The following is a 17,717-nucleotide window of genomic DNA, read 5'->3' as shown; positions in this document are numbered from 1 at the left end:
CTGAAGGCAACAGGGGAGAGCCCAAGGCAGCAGGCAGCAGCACCCTGTGCTGGCATTGCTGTTAGGTGGTGCTCACAGCCGGTCCAAAGAGGTGCTGAGGGCTGGTAGCTCCGCCACACTGCCTCGGGCATGGGCTGCCCAGCAGCAGCTTCTGACCTGGAAATTTTCTTTTGCTGCTGGGCCCATCAGGAGAGCAGGAGATGTTTGTTATCATTCGTCTTGTGGCGCCGGTGGTTGAGCAAGAGCGCCCACCTAATCCTGCTGTGTGGAGGACTCGCTGCCTGGGTAATGCTCGTGGCACTGCACGTCCCGCCTTTGTTTCAGCGTAATTAGCGTGGAAAGGGAGAAAGGATGCAGCGCCTTGCACCTCAAGGGGAACCCTTACGGATTCGTTGGGCTCCCAGAGCAATGTGATTTGTGGCTTTGTGCTCGTTCCTCCCAAGCAGTGCTGCTACAGCTCCAGGCCATGTCAAGGCACTGGGAGAGTGGAGGCAAGGCTAATGCTGCAGCTCCCGGTGCAGAAACTCGAGCAAGCAGAGGAGGAACGTGATGGTGGAGTTGCTGCAAGAGCTGGGTTCAACACTTGGGGAAGCACAGGGCACAGCAAGGCAAAGGTCCCTGTATGCTTTTTCCCACCCCTAATTGTCCATGGGAACCATGTTTGGGTGTGGGGATGGCTGTTGTAAAGGTGTTAGCTCAGAGCTCCTCAGGGCGAAAGTGACATTTGGTGACAAAGTCCTTCCCTGCAGCTGTGGAAACACATCTGGCAGAGCAAGGAATGATGGGCTCACACTAGAGCTGCTTTCAGAGCTCTTGAAAGGGGGAGAAAAAAGGGAAAAAAAGGGGAAAAAGTGCCATGTGGCGTGGCTGAGGGCTTTCCCTGCCTGGCCCTGCACCCAGCCTGTGCGCTCGGAGGAGCTGTAGGCAGGTAACTGTCACGGAGCAGATAGACATGAAACCACTCAGCTCCTCCTGCCTCACCCAGGGCCAGAAGGGCTTTTTGAAAACAAAAATAAAGGGAAAATTCAGTCTCCACCCATCCACCCAATTTGGCCGGCAAATCAAATGAAACAATCTGAGCGCTGGCACTGTCAGAGTGGTGAAATGCCAGCGCCCAGCCTCGCACATGAGGTGTCGAAACAAAACGAGGTGAACAAACAACCCCCGGGAGCCTGGGGGTACCGACCTGCTTTTAAGACGCTGGTGGGTTGTTTTCCCTTGTGTGGCAGTGGCGGCAGCCCCTGCGTCCCCCACCCCGGGACCAGGCTCCTGTCCCTGTGGTGCCTGGGCCCAGGCTGATGGGGCTCGGTGGCATAGGGCCATGCAGGAGCGCCCGTCACTGCTGGTGGTTTTTGGGGACATCCCGATGCGGCCAGCTCCGTGCTCAGCTCCTGCATCGGGGCTGGGGCACAACCCAAAGGGGACTCATTGTCCTCTTTTAAAAGCCATGAGTGGGATCCTAAAAAAATTTCTTCCCGGCCTTTGCTACAGCACACTTAAAGCACTGGGGGTGCTTCTCCAGCTCTTTCCACCTCCTGCCTCATTGCCGTCAGAGCGATTGCTTTCATTTCTGGGACTTGGGAGGGCTGGAGCTGCCAAACCACCTTGGTGGCCCCATCTCCAGCAGGGCCCGGCCTTCAGATGATGCTTCCAGCAGGAGCACTGTGAGGAGGCAGCAGTGGCACTGGGCAGTGCTGGGAGGCCACCATGCAGCTGGGCCAGCACAATGCTAAGTTTCCCCCAAACCTGGGAGCGAAGCCACCTTACAGCCATTTTGAAGCCAAGAAAATGTGGTGTTTTTTTTTTTTCTGGTGTTTTTCCCTGGGAGCAGAGCCATTGGACTTGCACGCGAGGCAGCACAGAGGCTGCTTATCGGCTCACCCCATCGCGGCTGCAGCCCGGTGGTGCCGCTGCCATCTCCGCCGTTAATCTCATTACAAATAAAGGAGGGGTAGAAGCTAAACTGAGCTCATGTTAATTCCCCCTGCCCTGCCCTGCTCAACCTCAGGAAATACCTCCTGGAACTGCCATGCTCGTTACCCAAACCAGCCCTGGAAGTGATCATTAATGTCCTGCTCCCTTGCCAAGCCTGCCCGCTCGCCAGCCCAGCTTTGGTCACCCCTGGGACCCCTGCATCCCCCAGCTCCTCAGAGGGCCCCTGATCTCTGCCCTGCCCCTGAGACCAATGCAAGAGGGGCCAGGCAGCTCTCCCAGTTGCCTATTTTGCTTTCCCAAGTTCCCATCTTGTGCTGGGTATATTTTCAGAAGGATTGGACAGTGGCCGGGACATTTAAATTTTTTTTTCATATAATAAATATTTGCAAAAGGACAAGGAAAAAAATCCTGTGCCAGCTTTCACCATATGTTTAAAACAAGATAAAAGTAATGCCGGGCTGGACATGGCATCCACCAGACCTGCCAAGACAGCAGTTTGTTGGTGTGCTGTGTGCTCTAGGGGTGGAGGAGCTGTGCTCCAGGAGGCCGTGGGGGCCCTGCCATCCTCAGTGTTATCTATATACATGCAGATACAGACGTACATGCACCCATCTGCACTTGGGCAAGAGCACGATGTTGAGGGTCATACCCTGATGCACAGACAAGCTGCAACATTTCCTCCAGGAAAAGGTGGCTCTTGAGGGTAGATGGTGGGGTGTGGGCGTAGGACCAGTTGCAGAAACAAAAGACGTGCATGCTTCTTTCCTTTTTTTTAAATAAAGTTCTTCCCCAAAGCGTGACTAGCCCATTTTTATCTCACTGCCAGCACTATTAGAGCCAGCTGTTTTGTTCCTCCCCCCTTCCCCCCCCAGGTTGGCCAAGGGTGTGGACAGGAGGAAACATCCTTTTTTTTTTTTAATGACGGATTCTCATGGGAAGATGTTGGGCTGCCTGTGAGAGCTTGGGCTGGCTCTACCCTGGTTTAACCAGGAGGGAATGAGCAGGGCTCAGTGCAAACTCCATCTCCTGGCCAAGTCTCTGCTGCTCACAGGCACTCGGCAGCTGTAATTCCACCTGGCAAATGTGTCCAGGCTCTGCCGCCTCCCACCAGCAGCACCTTGGGCTGGGAGGACCCTTGGTTGGAGACTGGGCGGCCTTTAATGTTGGTGGGAAAACGGTGCCACCTGAATTGCCCATCACCAGAGCAGAGAAGAGAATGCAGCAAGAGGGATGCTGCCGCAAGGTGGGATGGAGCTGGGGGGGTCTTCAGCTGGGCTGGCTGCTGGCAGGGCTCGTGCCTGGGTCTCCAGTAGGCAGCAAAGCTGCTGTACGCTGCTGTACGCCTCTGGGCCGTCAGCCTGGCTCCTGGAAATAAAAGGCACATACAAAAGGTCCGACTACATGGTGGTTTATAAGCCTATCACGCCCCGGGTTGGAACTAATGGGGGTTAGTCACCACCCAGCAGGGCTGCTGCAGACTGACATGTCCGCATGGCCCTGAGCCTCCGCAGCAACATCGGGGAGGTTCAGCGGCTTAAAATTAGCACCACAAAGCCTGCCTGGCTAATGCCCATGGGCACGCCCAGGTTTTATTAGCCTCTGTAGCCACTGGTACACCACCAGCTCTAGGCGTTTCAGCCTTGACTGTGAATTCAGGAATTTGTAAATACCCGAAGGCATCCCTTTTGCCCGCAGCTTCCTCATGCTGCCGATGCCCAGCTGCCTGCATGGAGCAGCCCAGGTAAGTGGTGACCACCTTGGGCTCGGGGACACATGGCTGTCAAAGCAAACCCCAAATCCTCACTAACGAGGAGCACCTGCACTGAGGAGCACCTCGCTTTGCAGCACTTCCAGAGCGAGTGCCGCACCCAAGCGCGCACACAGCCTCTTACATTGTTTTCAAACGCTTCTGAAATCTATTATGTTGTTTCCTTTATGAGCTTTCCTCCCCCTTTTTTTTTTTTTTTTTTCACTGTCATAAATCAACGTTGCTAATCCAGCCTGCATATATTGCTAGGACTAGGAGGGGTACGCTGCCGTTAACAAGAAACCCAGACATTGTTCGTGCATCTCCGTTTTCCAACCACACCTACTGTGGGTGATAGATCTGGGGCACATCTAACAAAGGGCCAGGGATCCTTTCAGAGGCTCAGCCAAGGCTGGAGGAGCTCAGAGCTGGCCATGGAGCTGCCAGGCTTGCTCTGAAATGCACATCAGCTTCATTGCAGTGCCTCGGTATAGGCCATTTCTCAGTGGCCAGGCCACCCTGACACAAAAGAGACACAAAACCTACATTGCATTTCTGGTGCGTGGCCCAGCCTCGCTCCCACCAGGCTACGGTGTATGAATAAACCTGGCGCCCACCTCTGCTGTTGCCACAGAAATAAAAATCCTCTTCTGAGCGAGACTTGGCTGGAGCAGAGAGCTGGCTAAGCAGCAAACAGGAAAAGTGCCTTTGAGTTGCTGCTTTCCTGCTTCCTGCAGCCCAACACCAACCGCAGGCAGCTCTTGGTGGCACAGAGAGGGACAAGTGCCACAGCCCAGGCTGCCTGGGGTCCTGCCCTTCCTTGGGATTTAGGGCTGGTGTCGCTCGTGTTTGCAGTCAAGTCCCCAAAAGTTGCACCCTCTAATGCTCCCCCAGCACATGGGATGTGTGTTTCTGGGGCCAGGAACCCCAAAGGGAGAAGCACCATCACGAGACACCCAGCGCATACCCCAATCTCCCCTTCTCCTGCTTGGATAAAGAAAGACAAAGACAGGCCTGATGTTGTGTTTAGTTTAGTTTAGTTTATTTCCCCTGGATTTAGACACAGCTCTGGCTAACCACCGCAGCAGCAAACCAACCCCAGCCTGCAAGGGGAGCAGCACAAACTGGGGCCAAGGGTGCAGCAAGCAGAAGCCAAGCCTGGGAGGCAATAGTGTGGTGGGGACAGAGGACACCACCTGATTTAAGTCCTGGAAATGCCAGAGCTGGCAGAGGAGAGCAGAAAAGGACTGAGAAAACACCAAGCCAATGCAGCAGGGAGCTAAGCAAAGCTGCCTGGGGAAGTGAGCTCCAGCCAAGCCCCCTGGCGTGCTTTCTGCAGAGGACAGCAGCCTTGCAGGAAATGCAACAGCAAGGATTGCTGCAGCCTGCTTCTTCGGAACTGCTTTCTAGCAGCTGTTGGGTCAAAATGAAAGCTGTCCCTGGGTCTGGGGTGCAGGCAGTTCTGAGACTTCCGTGCTTGTTGTGACTCAGGTGGGGGCTGCTCTGGTCCCGTGCACAGGAGTTAATTTAATGGTGGGTGAGACATGATTTGCTAGGCCAGCAGCAGGTGCTGGCAGGGTAAATTTCTTGTGCTAAGCAGCGTGTGCTTTCACAGCAACACCCTCAGACTGTGTCAGAAATACTCTGAGCAAGTAGATGCTACCATGCCATAAACAGCTGCAGCTTCTGCACCGTCAGGATGGGAAGATGCAGACAGGGCACCCAGCATACAAAGCAGCATCGTGACCATCCAACACCATGGCATTGTAACATCCCTGAGACTTGCAGCTGCTTTTGAACATGCACCTGGAGACCATGAAGTTTAACCTTGGGTTTTAGCAGCAGGGGCTGGCAGCTCACAGGATGGGTGTGGAGCAGTTTCCAGGATGGGAAGAACAGCCACAACTGGTGCTCCAGTTTCTCCCAGGGCAGCACTGATGAGTCTTCAGCCAGCTCTTGGCAGGGACAGGGAGAGGGGTCCGTCAGCACACCTGTGACATTTCTCTAGCAGAGGCTAAAGAGAAGCAGCATCTTCTGGCTGAGGAATTAAAAAAGGGGGTGCAGTGGGCCTGAATGGGTCCTGAGCATTGCTAGGGAAGGACAGGGAACCTCAGCAGCAGAGTCAGTCCCAGCAGGAGATGCTGGCACAGGGATGAGGGGTCCCAGCAAGAGCTGTGCTAAACACAGAAGAGGCACTCCTGAAAACTCCACAATCATATTAACCTGTTAATTTATACAGCATCTCTGTACAAAAATAGAAAGGTTCTAATAAGATTAACAATATTAAATAAATATTTAATAGAAAAAGTCTTTGGCCTAGTTCATAGCTCATCCTTTGGGTTGATGTTCATTTCACTGGGTCCTAGATGCTCCTGGTCCAACATCGCGATCACTTCATCTGCCTGGATTCGCTCCTGCAAGAGGGCAAGGAAAGAAATCACAATAGCGGAGTTCCAGCGCCTGCCCTCAGCTCATTCAGCATCTCAGCCTGTTGGCAGCATCCACAGCAAACAGTTCATCTGAGCAGTGCAGCCAGGAGGGCAGGACACAGCCTGGGACTTGTCCTGGGGATTTGCTGGACAGAAGGAACCCAATCACTTTGCTCCTCGATACCTCATTCCCAAATGGATGGGGTAGAGCTGATGCACTGCAGGTCCCTTCTCACACTTCATTAGTGGCCACAGGCAACCATCTCCTCCGTGCCTACCAAGATATCCAACTCCCCGGGCAAGGCTGATCACCTACCACACATGCACCAAGCATAGAAGAGCTGCAGCTGGCACCAAAATGCACAGACAGCAAGGTGCATGTCTAAAATAAGCTTCTCCCAAAATTTCATAGCCCACCAGCTAGCCCAACATGGGGCACTCACAAGGCAAAGGCACAAGGGTTTGGTTTGGTCTTTTATCGCAGAAGGTGCTCCCGTTCATCAGGATGTTGGCCACTAGGTGTCAGAAATGGCCAGCCCCAGCCTTGCACACAGCCCTCCTGCACTCTGCTCAGCATCCCGCTCAGCACCCCGCTCAGCATCCCAGCCCTGCACTGCGTGGGCCACAGCAGGGGCACAGGGCCATCGTATAAAACTTCTCTGGGGTCTCCTAACAGCTCCTCCCTCCTCATGTCCTGGGGTGCCACTGATGGGAATGCTGCTGTGGGGAGTTTGATGGGAGGAAAAGAGATGTGGTGGGACTGGAGACTAGGGATGTTCTGGGTCTCTCAGGGATGCTGGGTTCCCCCCGGCTCCCTTCACGTGGTGCTGGAGGGACTCACCAGCTCTCTGTAAAGTGGGTCCAGGGTAAACCAGAGAGCCACGGCACACCGCTGCCCTTTGGTAACTGCCTTCACCCCGTGGGGGTTCTCGCCGCCCGATGAGAAGCTGATCATTCGCCCGCACTTTGGCTTGATGGATGCCTGCAGGAAAATAGGCAATGACAGGATGGTAAAGGGTGGCACGGCTGCGTGGACTGGCTGTGTCTGGGCTCCCTGTGGGCCTGTGACCAGCTGGGTGTCTGCATCACCCCAGGACCCCGTGAGCTGCTCAGGAGGACATGACGAGCTTTGGGCACAGCTCACAGTGTGTCAGTAACACTCCCTTTTCTCCTTAGGGTCCACAGCAGGGATCCTGCAGGAGCTCAGGGACAGACGTGTCAACAAAACCAACCCTTGGGCACTGGTCTTGGGTAGACTCAATGTGCTCTCCAGCACCTTCCAGACTCCAGAGCCTCAGCACAGTGCCTAGACCCGATGCCCAAGCACCGAGGGGGCACCCGGCCTCCCAAATGGCCCCATGCAGAAATGGGGGCTTGTGCCTGAGCCACATCCCTCTTGGGGACTGGTGGTCCACAGCTGTGACCTGCTCTGGAGCAAGGCCTGGGCCAGGCCAGGCTTTTGCAGTGTGTCCCACAGCGCCAGGGCCACTGCTCCATGCAGGACAGGACTAGCCAAGGACAGAGGCACTGTGCATGCACTGAGGCATCGGCATCACCTCATCTTTGGCCACGAGATGGGGTGGGAGCTCAGCGGTCCTCCAGGCAGGGACAATTCTCAGCCTGCACCAGCAGCTTCTCCCTGCCGGTTGTCTCAGCCATCCCTCTGCCCGATGGAGGTGGTGCAAGCCCCGCATCGGCAGTTTGCCTGCAAGGTACAGCCCCTGGGCTGACCAGGAAGGACACAGGAGCTGCCTGCGAAATTACCTCCCACCTTCAGTTAGCAGCAGCTCGGCCAGGAAAACAAACCAACTCACTGTCACGGTTTTGGCATCCATCTCGGTGAAGATGAACTCGCCGCCTTCAAAATCTGCATTCATGTAGAGGAGGGCACTGGGGGAAGAAGCAGGAGAGCCCTGTGGAGGTGGCTCCTCTGGGGCTATTGTTCTGAGAGGGTGGATGAGCCCCTCTACTTGCTCTCCCATCAGCCAGAGCAATTTTGCCCGAACTGCCCCTGTGTTGGAGCCACAGCTGAGAACCAGCAGATAGCTCCTTGACTAGGGGACAATTCTCAAAATGGTGGGACATTTGGGTCACACCAGCTTTCACCCTCCTGTTTTGCACCCAAAAACCTCACAGAGGTACAGTACTGTAGGCCACAGCTGGGCCCTACAATATTGCAGAGCCTTTACAGTTAAAGCTGGCTTGAAGCTTAGCTGTGATGCCTGTTACCACCCGAAACAACCTGCTGGGATGTACCCGCTTTAGCGTTTACAGCCTTGGAGCAGCGTGCCCAGCCTTGGGGAGGGCACTGGGGGCAGCACTGTCCTTCCTACCTGTAATCCCGAAAGGTGTAGGCAGGAGGCTCCTTCCAGCACTCGTTGGCCTCGGGGTCCAGCAGGCAGTTGTCAGCATGGATGGGGTGGCTCAGATCGTTCCTCCTCTCCTGCTGGCCTAGGCAGGACCATGAGGAAGAAGGGGGAAGGAGATGGGGTGGATGAGATGGCAGTGCCACACTCTGTGGGCTCTGATGTGGGACGGGGAGCTTGCCCGGCCCCACTCCAGGTGTTCACAGGTGAGAGGAGGAAAGGAAATGCTGGAGAGAAAAAGCCAGATCTGAGGGGTGAATCTGCACAGCTTTGTTTGTTCGTTACTGTTGGGAGGAGAGATGGAGAGCTGGGGGAATGGAAAGGAGAAGGAACAGTGAGAGGGGGAAAGAGAAGAGAGGAGAAAAGAGGGAGAGTTGGAGACACGAACAGCAAGAGACACCCCAGAAGAGAGCTGTCTGGGACAGCAGTGCCCACCTTTTGCAGCTGAGGGGACAGTGACTTTGCCCAGCCCTTGGCCACCAGTTCAAGCATCAGACAAAACAGCCAAACTCCCCAACTTGTGTCCCCTCTCACCACACCGTCACCCCCCAAGGGGGACTGAAACCCTCCCACGCGGCCTGGTGACACCCCCGAGCCTCACCAGAGAGAGCGGTGCGGCACACCAGGTGCGTGTAGGAGAAGTAGAGCGTGGAGTTCAGCATGAAGTAGGACTCGACGATCCTGCGGGCCTTCTCGCTGATGTCGTAGAAGAGCCGGGCGCTCTTCAGCGGGACGCGGCCCTCGTAGCCGTACTGGGCAGGGACAAGGGGCGAGGGGGTCAGCGCCGTGCCGGCCACGGAGGAGGGCATGGATTTGAGGGGGAGGAAGCTCTACCTTGAGGGCTTTGAGGACAGTGGCTCCTTCAAATCTCTCGTTTGGGGTGTGGGGGGAGGTTTTGCCCCGGTAACCATCTCCAGCCAACATGATCCCCTGCAAGGAAAGACATGAACACGGGTGAGGGGTGAGCTGCTTCCCCAGGGGAGAAGGAGCTGCAATGGCAGCAGTTGGGACCTTCTTCCTAAAATACCCCAGGGCTGCATTCTCCGGGACAGGTAAGAGGGGTGGGAAGGTGCTGCAGCTCTCCATGAACACGATCTACTGTGAAATGCTGGAAAACAGCTGCCCACCTGCAGACTGGGGAAGTTTGGGCATCCTCTGTTCTGCCCCAGGCCCAGTCACTGACAGATCAGAAAGCTCCACCAGCCTTGTGGATGCACATCCACATCCTCTGGCGTTGTGTACAATGCTTTTTGGGGCAAAAAGCTCTCTCTGCATGCTCTCTGTCTTGCGGCATCCTTGCTGCACCAAGTAAGGTGGACCAGCAGCTTCTTTGCTGGAGTTACTGGTGCCTTAAGTGTCTGACCACTCACCACTGGCATCACAGCATCATTTGCAATGCCCAGGAGCAAGGAACAAGCCCAGAGCCTCCCCATGAGCAGATAAAATTCAGGTCTGACTAGCAGAAATGCTGGTGAGGGCATCAAAGACTCATCCCATGGGGCAGTCACGTCCCTCCCGGGGGCATTGCCACTCACACTGGCCACCCTGTGAAGCTCTCGGCACTGCTCCTCCGAGATGACGTTGTCCAGCAGCACTCGCTGGGTGCCATTCAGCTGCTGCGAGTTGTAGACAAACTTCACGTCACTGTAGAGAAGTGGGCCCCCTGACGGAAAGAGAGACACAAAACAACCCTGCTGAACATGACCTGGCCTCATGGACATCTTGTACCATGGCCAAAGGCCAGCTGGAGTCACCCGGGTGCACTTCCAGGGAAACGACTTCACAGCAGAGAGCAGAGTTTGGCTTCACATCAACAACAAAAGAAACAGAAGCAATGGAAACACTCAAAGGTGAAATCAATTTGCTGCAAGAGCATCTGAGTTTTCCACTTTCTCGTTAGCTGCGCCTTGCAAATGCAGGGACTGCATCCCGAGAGCACCAGACCCTGACAGGACACGATGACAGACACAGACGCCAGCTAACCTGGCTCTCCTGCCTGGCAGCCAGGGCAAGCAGAGGCTCTGAGTTGCCATTGCATTGGCTTTGTGTGGCTCTCACTGACTTGGCATGCAAAGCCACTCTCTGCAAGTGTCACCAGGGAGGATTTTTGTCTTTTACCCTTGTAGAAAAACTGAGATGTGGGGAAGTTTGCATCAAGCCTTTGCTTGTGCTCATTCCCACTGGTGGCTGCTCTTGCATGCTGCCGGGCTCCTGAATGAGCCTCACCATGTGCAGGGTGAATGGGCAAAAGGCAGAGGGAGGTTAGCTCCTTGCAACAAGCTTTGGATTGATCCCCATCAAATTTGCCTGATCAGAAGAACATGGTGAGGCCACTAACTCACCACCTTCTGAAGCCTCTTCCTCTCATTTCCCCTAAGACAGTTGATGAAAGAATTGGCGATACCAATAAAAACCTAAACCAGGTGTTTCTCCAGGAGGAAGGTGAAGTCATGGGAAAAATTATCTGTTGTCACAGAGGACCGTAAAACAGAGGAAGCGGAGGCACTGAGCTCCTCTCACCATGTGGCACAATTAAGCTTCTCACAGGCCTGAGAGCAGAGCTCCGCCACCAGCCCACGGCTTCATTTCTAAAGAGTTCCTTGGAAACGGAAGAGATGGGATGTCCCTCACGTCCACTTTGTTGCACGATAATAGCCTTTATTATAAACGCAGCTGGATCAGAAACAGAGTGCTGCAATCCAAACTTCTGGCACACCCCAGCCCAGGGCTGAGTTTTCCAGCTGAGATGTTGCACGTAAAGATACAGACATAGAATATAGACATCGGCCCCCAGGACCAGGCTATCAGAAGAAGATTTGAAAATGTCCAGCAGGTTTATGAGCTCCTGCTGACTGTGCCACAGAGCAGCCTAGGGAAGACACCTGCTCCCTGCAGCGTTTCTGCCTCTTGTCCATCAGATGAACCAAGCTCTGCTATATTGCATCAGGGCATGGACACTCTGGTAAGTCACAGCAGCCAGTAAACCTCACCTGGGTCAGTCTGCACACAAAGAGAGGGGTGCTGCTTTTTTTGCAAGGTGCCTAGACTCTTTTTGCACACAATGATTTGTGCTAAGGAACCGTGGCTGGCTCAAACCTCCTCAAGCTGTGTGTCCGCCTGCCCCAAAACACTGCTCTGAGGGCTGCAGCATCGTTTTTCTTTCTCGATTGCTGGGCAGACTCAGGTACAGAAGACTAATAAAGCTTTGGAAATTGGAACCAGGTGTACGGGCTCTCATATCACGGTTTATTTAGTCTCTCGTTTTCACAGTTCTATAATGAGTTTGTCTTGGTCAATGTCCTGTCACTTAATTCTTCAGTTTTAAAAACAACACAATAATAACAATATTTCATGGTAATGTTTCCTAACCCTGACTGCCCTGAACCAGGTGAGCCATGAGGCCAGCACCAGGACTAGACAGAGCTCCTTTACCCTCCCACAACCATGTTCCTTTGTGCTCTGCCCTGATTCAGAGCATATGACACATTAACCCATTGAACAATCCTTGGCCAACGTATTCTTGCTGTCCTTTTGACCCAGCAGGGATGGGTAGGGATTATTGAAAACCAATGCCTATGCTCTGGGCTCTCTGGTACATCACGGCCTGCTGGGTTTGCACAGTTCCCAAAGTTAAAATGGCAACGGGGGCAAGATTATTTTGGAAGAGAGCCCCAGGATCCAAAACTGACATCAAAAGATGAGACACACATGAAAAACACCCCAAAGAAACTGGGGAATTCTTCAGACTTTTGGGAGTGAGGGGAAGGCACAAAAGAGCTAAGTATAGAAGAGGAACACAAAATTAAAATGTACCATTCTTTTTCTCTTTTGACCTTTTCTCTTCTTTTTCCAAATGAAAAGAGAGGGAAACAAAAAGAAACAAAGCAGCTGGGCAGACAAAAATCCATTTCTTGAAGGGTTTCAGTTTTCTTTGTAAACTTGAAAACATTCTGCAACTAAACCAGCAAGCATAAAAGCACAGCACCAAGAAAGACATACTCTGAAATTATTTGGTTACAAAGGCAAACAAACTAACTAATATAAATCAGACAGCTCTTGGCTTATGAAGCTCTTCAAGATCTTCCTCTGGTATTTTCCTTTTTTATCTGTATGGTTAAAGAAGAGGTAATAAAACTCTGAACAAGGTACTGAGCAGCTGGGGACAATTTGGACAACAAAAGCTGTGAAATTCCCCCAAAACCATGACCACCCCTTGCATTACAAGGAGGTTTAATTGCCTGCTACTGTGAAGCTGTCCCACCAGAAACACAAGATACCTTCTGGCTTGAGATCCCGTTGTTTTGCAGTAAGGAGCATGCATTGGTATTTGGCCGCAATCTAATTCTTCTAAATTGTTACGGGGCAAATCTTGTCTGTTAGTAAATGTTATGGTATTTTCTGTGGCTGTCAAGAATGTGCTGAAATCAGTTGAAAATTCTACCAACAGACCTTAAAACCAAGTTATTTGGTATTAGCCAAAACATGATATCACAAGCCAGGCTGCAAACAAAAAACGTTTGTGAAAATAGTGTGATCCAGCACATTAGCAAAGCCAGAGTTCCCCAAACCTAAGGCCTACAGCATCCATCCTACAGCAGCCTGGACAACATGGAACATCTCTTAAAAGCATCTGGAGGAAAAATTACTGTTTTGGGGTGCCACATCCCCATGGGGAGGTCCCAGCCTCCCAAATCTGCATCTCAGGGCTCTGTGCTAAGCAACTCAGCAGGCAGCAAAGCAGGTCCAAGAGCAGAGTGCTGCTGGGATCCACAGAGCTACCAGTGCTATGGCACCATCAAGGCCTTCTTGTCTCTTATAAAAAGCTTCAGCCCCCCCGGTAGGACTGGCCATCATTGCTCATCTGCCAGCCTTTGCAGTCTGTAGCCTCTAGCAATAGAAAAAAAACTTCTGATTTTGTCGGAAAAAAACTTCATTAGACTTACCCTCCTTCAGCTCTCGGTCTGGTTTCGGTGTGGGTTTCTTTGCTAGGGACAGCCGGGGCCCTTCCTCTGGTTCATTGCTAATACTTGATGGGACACTGAGGAGCAAGAGAGAAGGGGAACATCATGACTTCTGCCACAGGTGTCCAGTTCTGGGAATTACGCTGTTATGCATCTCTTGGAAACCAACACATGAAAAAAATGGGCAAGCTGGTACTTTGTACAAATGCCACAAATAGAACACCTCACCCTGTCCTGTGGAAAAACGCAATTTTTTGGTAATGGGAACACCTGCTTCCACCAGCAAAGCACAGCTACCAACAGGCCCTGAAGAGCAGTAGTGGCTTACCTGTGCTCGTCCTGGCGGGCGCCGTACCTCTTCCAGTAGTTCTGTGAGAAAAGGGAGAGGGCGAGTTTTTTAGTTTGATGGTCAGACTGAAGCCACTCAGCTCTGCTTCACTCCTTCACTCAGGCCCTCTGGTGTGGACTCATCCCACGCCACCTTGGACAATTGCTTGGAGTGACCAAATGGAAAATTCAACCCAAACCTGAACGGGCATCGTAGCACGAGTACTGTGGGAGCCCAGCCTTCCCCATCCAACCCCACGGAGGAGGTCTCAGGACTGAAGGCTGAGACACAGCTGGACACGAGGCAGGAGATGGACCTGGCTGCTCCTGCTCCTCCTTTACCAGCCCCCTCGCCTAGCCAACAGCATTTTTCCTTAGGGGACAAACCAGCCCAAGTCCCAGCTCCTGAGTCACCTACATGGGACTGGCTTTACAGGAGGGAGAGGGGCGAGGAGACCCTACAGCTGTGAACTCCTAAAGGCCCTCCCACCAGCAGACCCAGGCATTACCGGCTCCGTGTAGGTGAATCCCAGCCCGGCCGCAGCCACCTGCAGGAGGTGAGACTCCAGCTTATGGCGCCGCAGCAGCGCTTTTGCTTCCTGAAAGGCAGAGCAGAAAGGGAGATGTTGTACATGGAGCTTTCACCAGACACCTCTGCTTCAGCAGGGGTTTGCTTTTTGTGCAATGCTGCAGACTCCTACAAGGTGGGGGATGCTTAGGTCATGCCTCAGAGCAACCCCAGGAAGCCTGAATCCCCCCAAAACATGTGTGCAGTTGAAAACCTGGAGAACCTCTAAATATCTGGTGACTTGGGGAGCTCTGGATGCAGAGGTGAGTCCAGGCTGTTGGAGCAAGGTCCTTGGCTGGGCTGTGCCTCAGTTTCCCTGTCCACAATGCAGGGCTGGGAGCCCCGTCCTGTCCTAAAGGAGCGGTGGGTGGACTGCAGCACCACAGCCTGGGGTACTGGATGGGGACCATAAAGCACAGCTAGCTGGAAATCATCCACCAAAGGGTGTTTCTTTTAAATGAAAAAATATGTAAACAAAACACTGGGCTTTCTCCTAGAAAATTACTTTACAAAGCAAAAATCAGTGTGTTTTTTTCCACAGCAAATTTCACAACACTGGAAACATTGAAATTATTTTCTCAACTTCATTTTTTTCCTGGATATGCTGTTTCAGAGGAGATTACAATTGTTCTTAATTTCTTCTTTACCATTTCACTTTTTTTTTTTTTTACCATTTCACCAAATTCCATAGGGAATGGAAAATCCATCTTCTTCCCACCTCTGCCAGGGGAACGAGCCTCAGCAGGGCTGTGGTGGGACAAGGAACTTCTCTTCTGCATCGTGAGAAAGGCAGCCCCAGGGCTGCAAACAAAGATGCCCTGAACGGAGGAGAGGAAGCCTGGCCCGCTGGGTGACTGAACAAACACTGTTTGGTTGCTTGACCCCAGCCTCACCCTGCGATAGCAAAGCTGCTCCCTGCCGAACAGGCTAAACACAACCCCAAGCCAGCTGCCGGCGACTTGAGAGTAACACTGACATCCCCAGCTTCCCCTGGGAAAATATTTCCCAGCCTGCTCTTAACAGAAGTTGCCCTCTGCTCTTCATTGCATTCCTCCTCCACACGTCCTCCAGAGCACCAAGAGAAGAGGGGTTATGTCACTGAGGCACGTGGTCATCACCCTCCCTGCCCTCGCTCGGGCTTTTTAAAGCTGAAATCCCCATTTAAAGACGTTTCTCCCTCGTGCTCTGGACTTGCACCTTTACAAGCAGCGCTGCCAGATAGCCCAGCACCTCCACGTTTGCTTTCGGTGTGGGGAAGCTGCCAAGCTGCTGTTGTTTCCAGCCGATGTTTTTCTTAAAACCCTGCACCATGGGCCCGTATGTGACGCTCACTCTCACCTTTCTGGGTTTGATGGTGCCTGGATCCAGAGTGCCTTCCAGAAGGCCCTCGTAGTAGCTTGCGTTCTCCAAGACATCTTCATCATCTGGGTGGAAGAGGAGGTAGGACCTGGCACACTCCAGGGCTTTCACGTAGTCACCAACTGGGAGGCAACACAACAGTTTTTAGGAGGCCTTTCTCATGTGCAGCACCTCTCAGGGCTCTGGGGGTTTTCACCACCACATTAAACCTCTGATTTGGCAGAATACAGAATTTTTAAAAAGCCTGCACACCGTGCACAAAACTGCTGCCTCCTCCAGCCTTCTTCCCACTGCACTGATGAACGAAGAAGTGTTCGGTTTGAATAGTAATTCTGACCCTCACCCATCCTGCCCTTTTCAGGAAGGAGCTCTTACCACGTGCCTGAGATACCAGAATTCTGCCTAGATTTTCTTTCTTCCAACAGAACTTAATAAAATACCACACAGGACCACACAACTGGCAACTTTTCATAATGCTGCCAACTCCTGATATCTTGCCGTGTTGCCAGTTCCTGTAATTTTACTGTTAATCTTAAAATATTTGGTAACTGGCAGAAAGTGGCATCTGGGGATAAACTTGGGCTAACTTGTATATGTTATGTATCAACCTATAAAATGTAGTCATATGTTTCAGAAAACTAGAAATATAGAGATCCCCAACATTTTAATATCCAAATCCAAATGAAAGGATCCCCCAAAAGCATGATTTTTTTAAAGAATAATAATGTTTTAGCTACATTTTGGGCTTTTAAAACCTGACTGGTGATTTAGAATACTTTTATAAAAATACTCAACCATGCATTTCAGTCAACCTGAAAGGAAAAGGACTTTTGAACAGGTAGTTTCTCATGTCAGATATTCTGATTTCCCCATGAAACAACTCATAACTGAACAAAAAAATCAGCAAGAGCTGTAAGGAACAGAAGGACGGGCTTTACCTCTGTAATAGGCAAATTGTAAGTAGTCATAATGGAGGGGAAGGAAGTTTTCGATGGGTGAGATGCGGCCTGAACGCGTGGCGAGTTCCCGGACACAGTCGTGTTTGCAGGCCAGGACTTGCATGTAGTGATCTGCCGGGAAAAGAAGGAGAAGAACTGAGAAGGGTGGTGATGGTGCTGAGCCCAGGACAGGCAGAGATTATTTCTCCCCAGCTGAACGACATTCAACTCATGATCCAGCAGGTGATGGAGCACCTAGAGAAAAAGCTCAGGCTCCTTCCCAAAGCTGATGGAGAGCTGCAGTCATATTTTTGGCCCCCTTGAGAAATGCCATTCTCTTGTCAACTGCAGAGGGAGCCTGAGCATCTCTGTCGCATCCCAGGAGCTGCCACCTACCTCTGCCCAGGAACACCGGACCAGCCAGGGACCTGCTGTTGGCAGGCAGGTGCTCAACCCCAAGAACCAAACCCAAGGCAAGGACAACCACAAAGCAAGTTGTAGGTGTGAAGATAGCGTGGCCACCTCCATAGCATACCCTTCTGCTCATCTTTAACCCTCACCTTTTTCCAGCAAGAAAGCTCCCAAGGGCAAGGGGAGGTGAAGACAAGAGGGTCTAGGGATAGAGCAGCTTTGTGAGCATGGCCGAGCAAAGCAGCGCCGCTGCTGGTCTGAAAGGTCTAAGGTGCAAGTACTGGCAGCAAAATCCCTGTGTTCATTGCTTCTTGACAATGAGATATCTCCTGGGTAATGAAAGCACGCGGTAAACATCTGCCATCAGCACGTTTTCTAATCAGTGGGAGTACACAATGCAGGCCTTGTATCAGCTGTGCGATGCCGAAGCCAAAGCTGACATCTGATTCCCGTTTGGAGCCTTTGCTGCAATGTACTTACAAATCTACTTTGCTCGCTCTGTCTCTGTACACCATTAAAAACTTTAAGAAACAAACACAGGCTTGAAAAAAAACATGTGCTCAGCTACCAAAGCACTTCTTGGAGCTGCCAAAAAAACAGCCGGAGGAATTTGTGCTGAAATCAAGTGGAAACTTGAAACAGTCCCCATTTTCTCCGAGCAGGTAGCTTGAGTAGT

General features: G+C 52.2%; 1 protein-coding gene across 1 annotated transcript in view; it reads right to left on the bottom strand.

The window, feature by feature from the left end:
* Positions 1-4,702: 4,702 nt before the first annotated feature.
* Positions 4,703-17,717, bottom strand: part of P3H2 (prolyl 3-hydroxylase 2) — a 66,413-nt gene continuing 53,398 nt past the window's right edge. Inside the window, exons 4-15 of the mRNA XM_083848010.1 lie at positions 16,631-16,762; positions 15,672-15,814; positions 14,275-14,364; positions 13,767-13,807; positions 13,421-13,515; positions 10,013-10,140; positions 9,312-9,407; positions 9,079-9,229; positions 8,445-8,562; positions 7,926-8,001; positions 6,953-7,093; positions 4,703-6,096 (exon numbers count right to left, since the gene is read on the bottom strand). Of these exons, the coding sequence (XP_083704136.1) occupies positions 6,004-6,096; positions 6,953-7,093; positions 7,926-8,001; positions 8,445-8,562; positions 9,079-9,229; positions 9,312-9,407; positions 10,013-10,140; positions 13,421-13,515; positions 13,767-13,807; positions 14,275-14,364; positions 15,672-15,814; positions 16,631-16,762 (1,304 nt within the window). The 3' untranslated portion in view covers positions 4,703-6,003. The remainder of the gene's footprint in view (positions 6,097-6,952; positions 7,094-7,925; positions 8,002-8,444; positions 8,563-9,078; positions 9,230-9,311; positions 9,408-10,012; positions 10,141-13,420; positions 13,516-13,766; positions 13,808-14,274; positions 14,365-15,671; positions 15,815-16,630; positions 16,763-17,717) is intronic.

The sequence above is a fragment of the Anser anser genome (genome assembly GCF_964211835.1).
Source record: "Anser anser genome assembly, chromosome: 9".
Taxonomy (NCBI): Eukaryota; Metazoa; Chordata; class Aves; order Anseriformes; family Anatidae; genus Anser; species Anser anser.
This window is presented reverse-complemented; position numbering and strand designations above follow the sequence as displayed.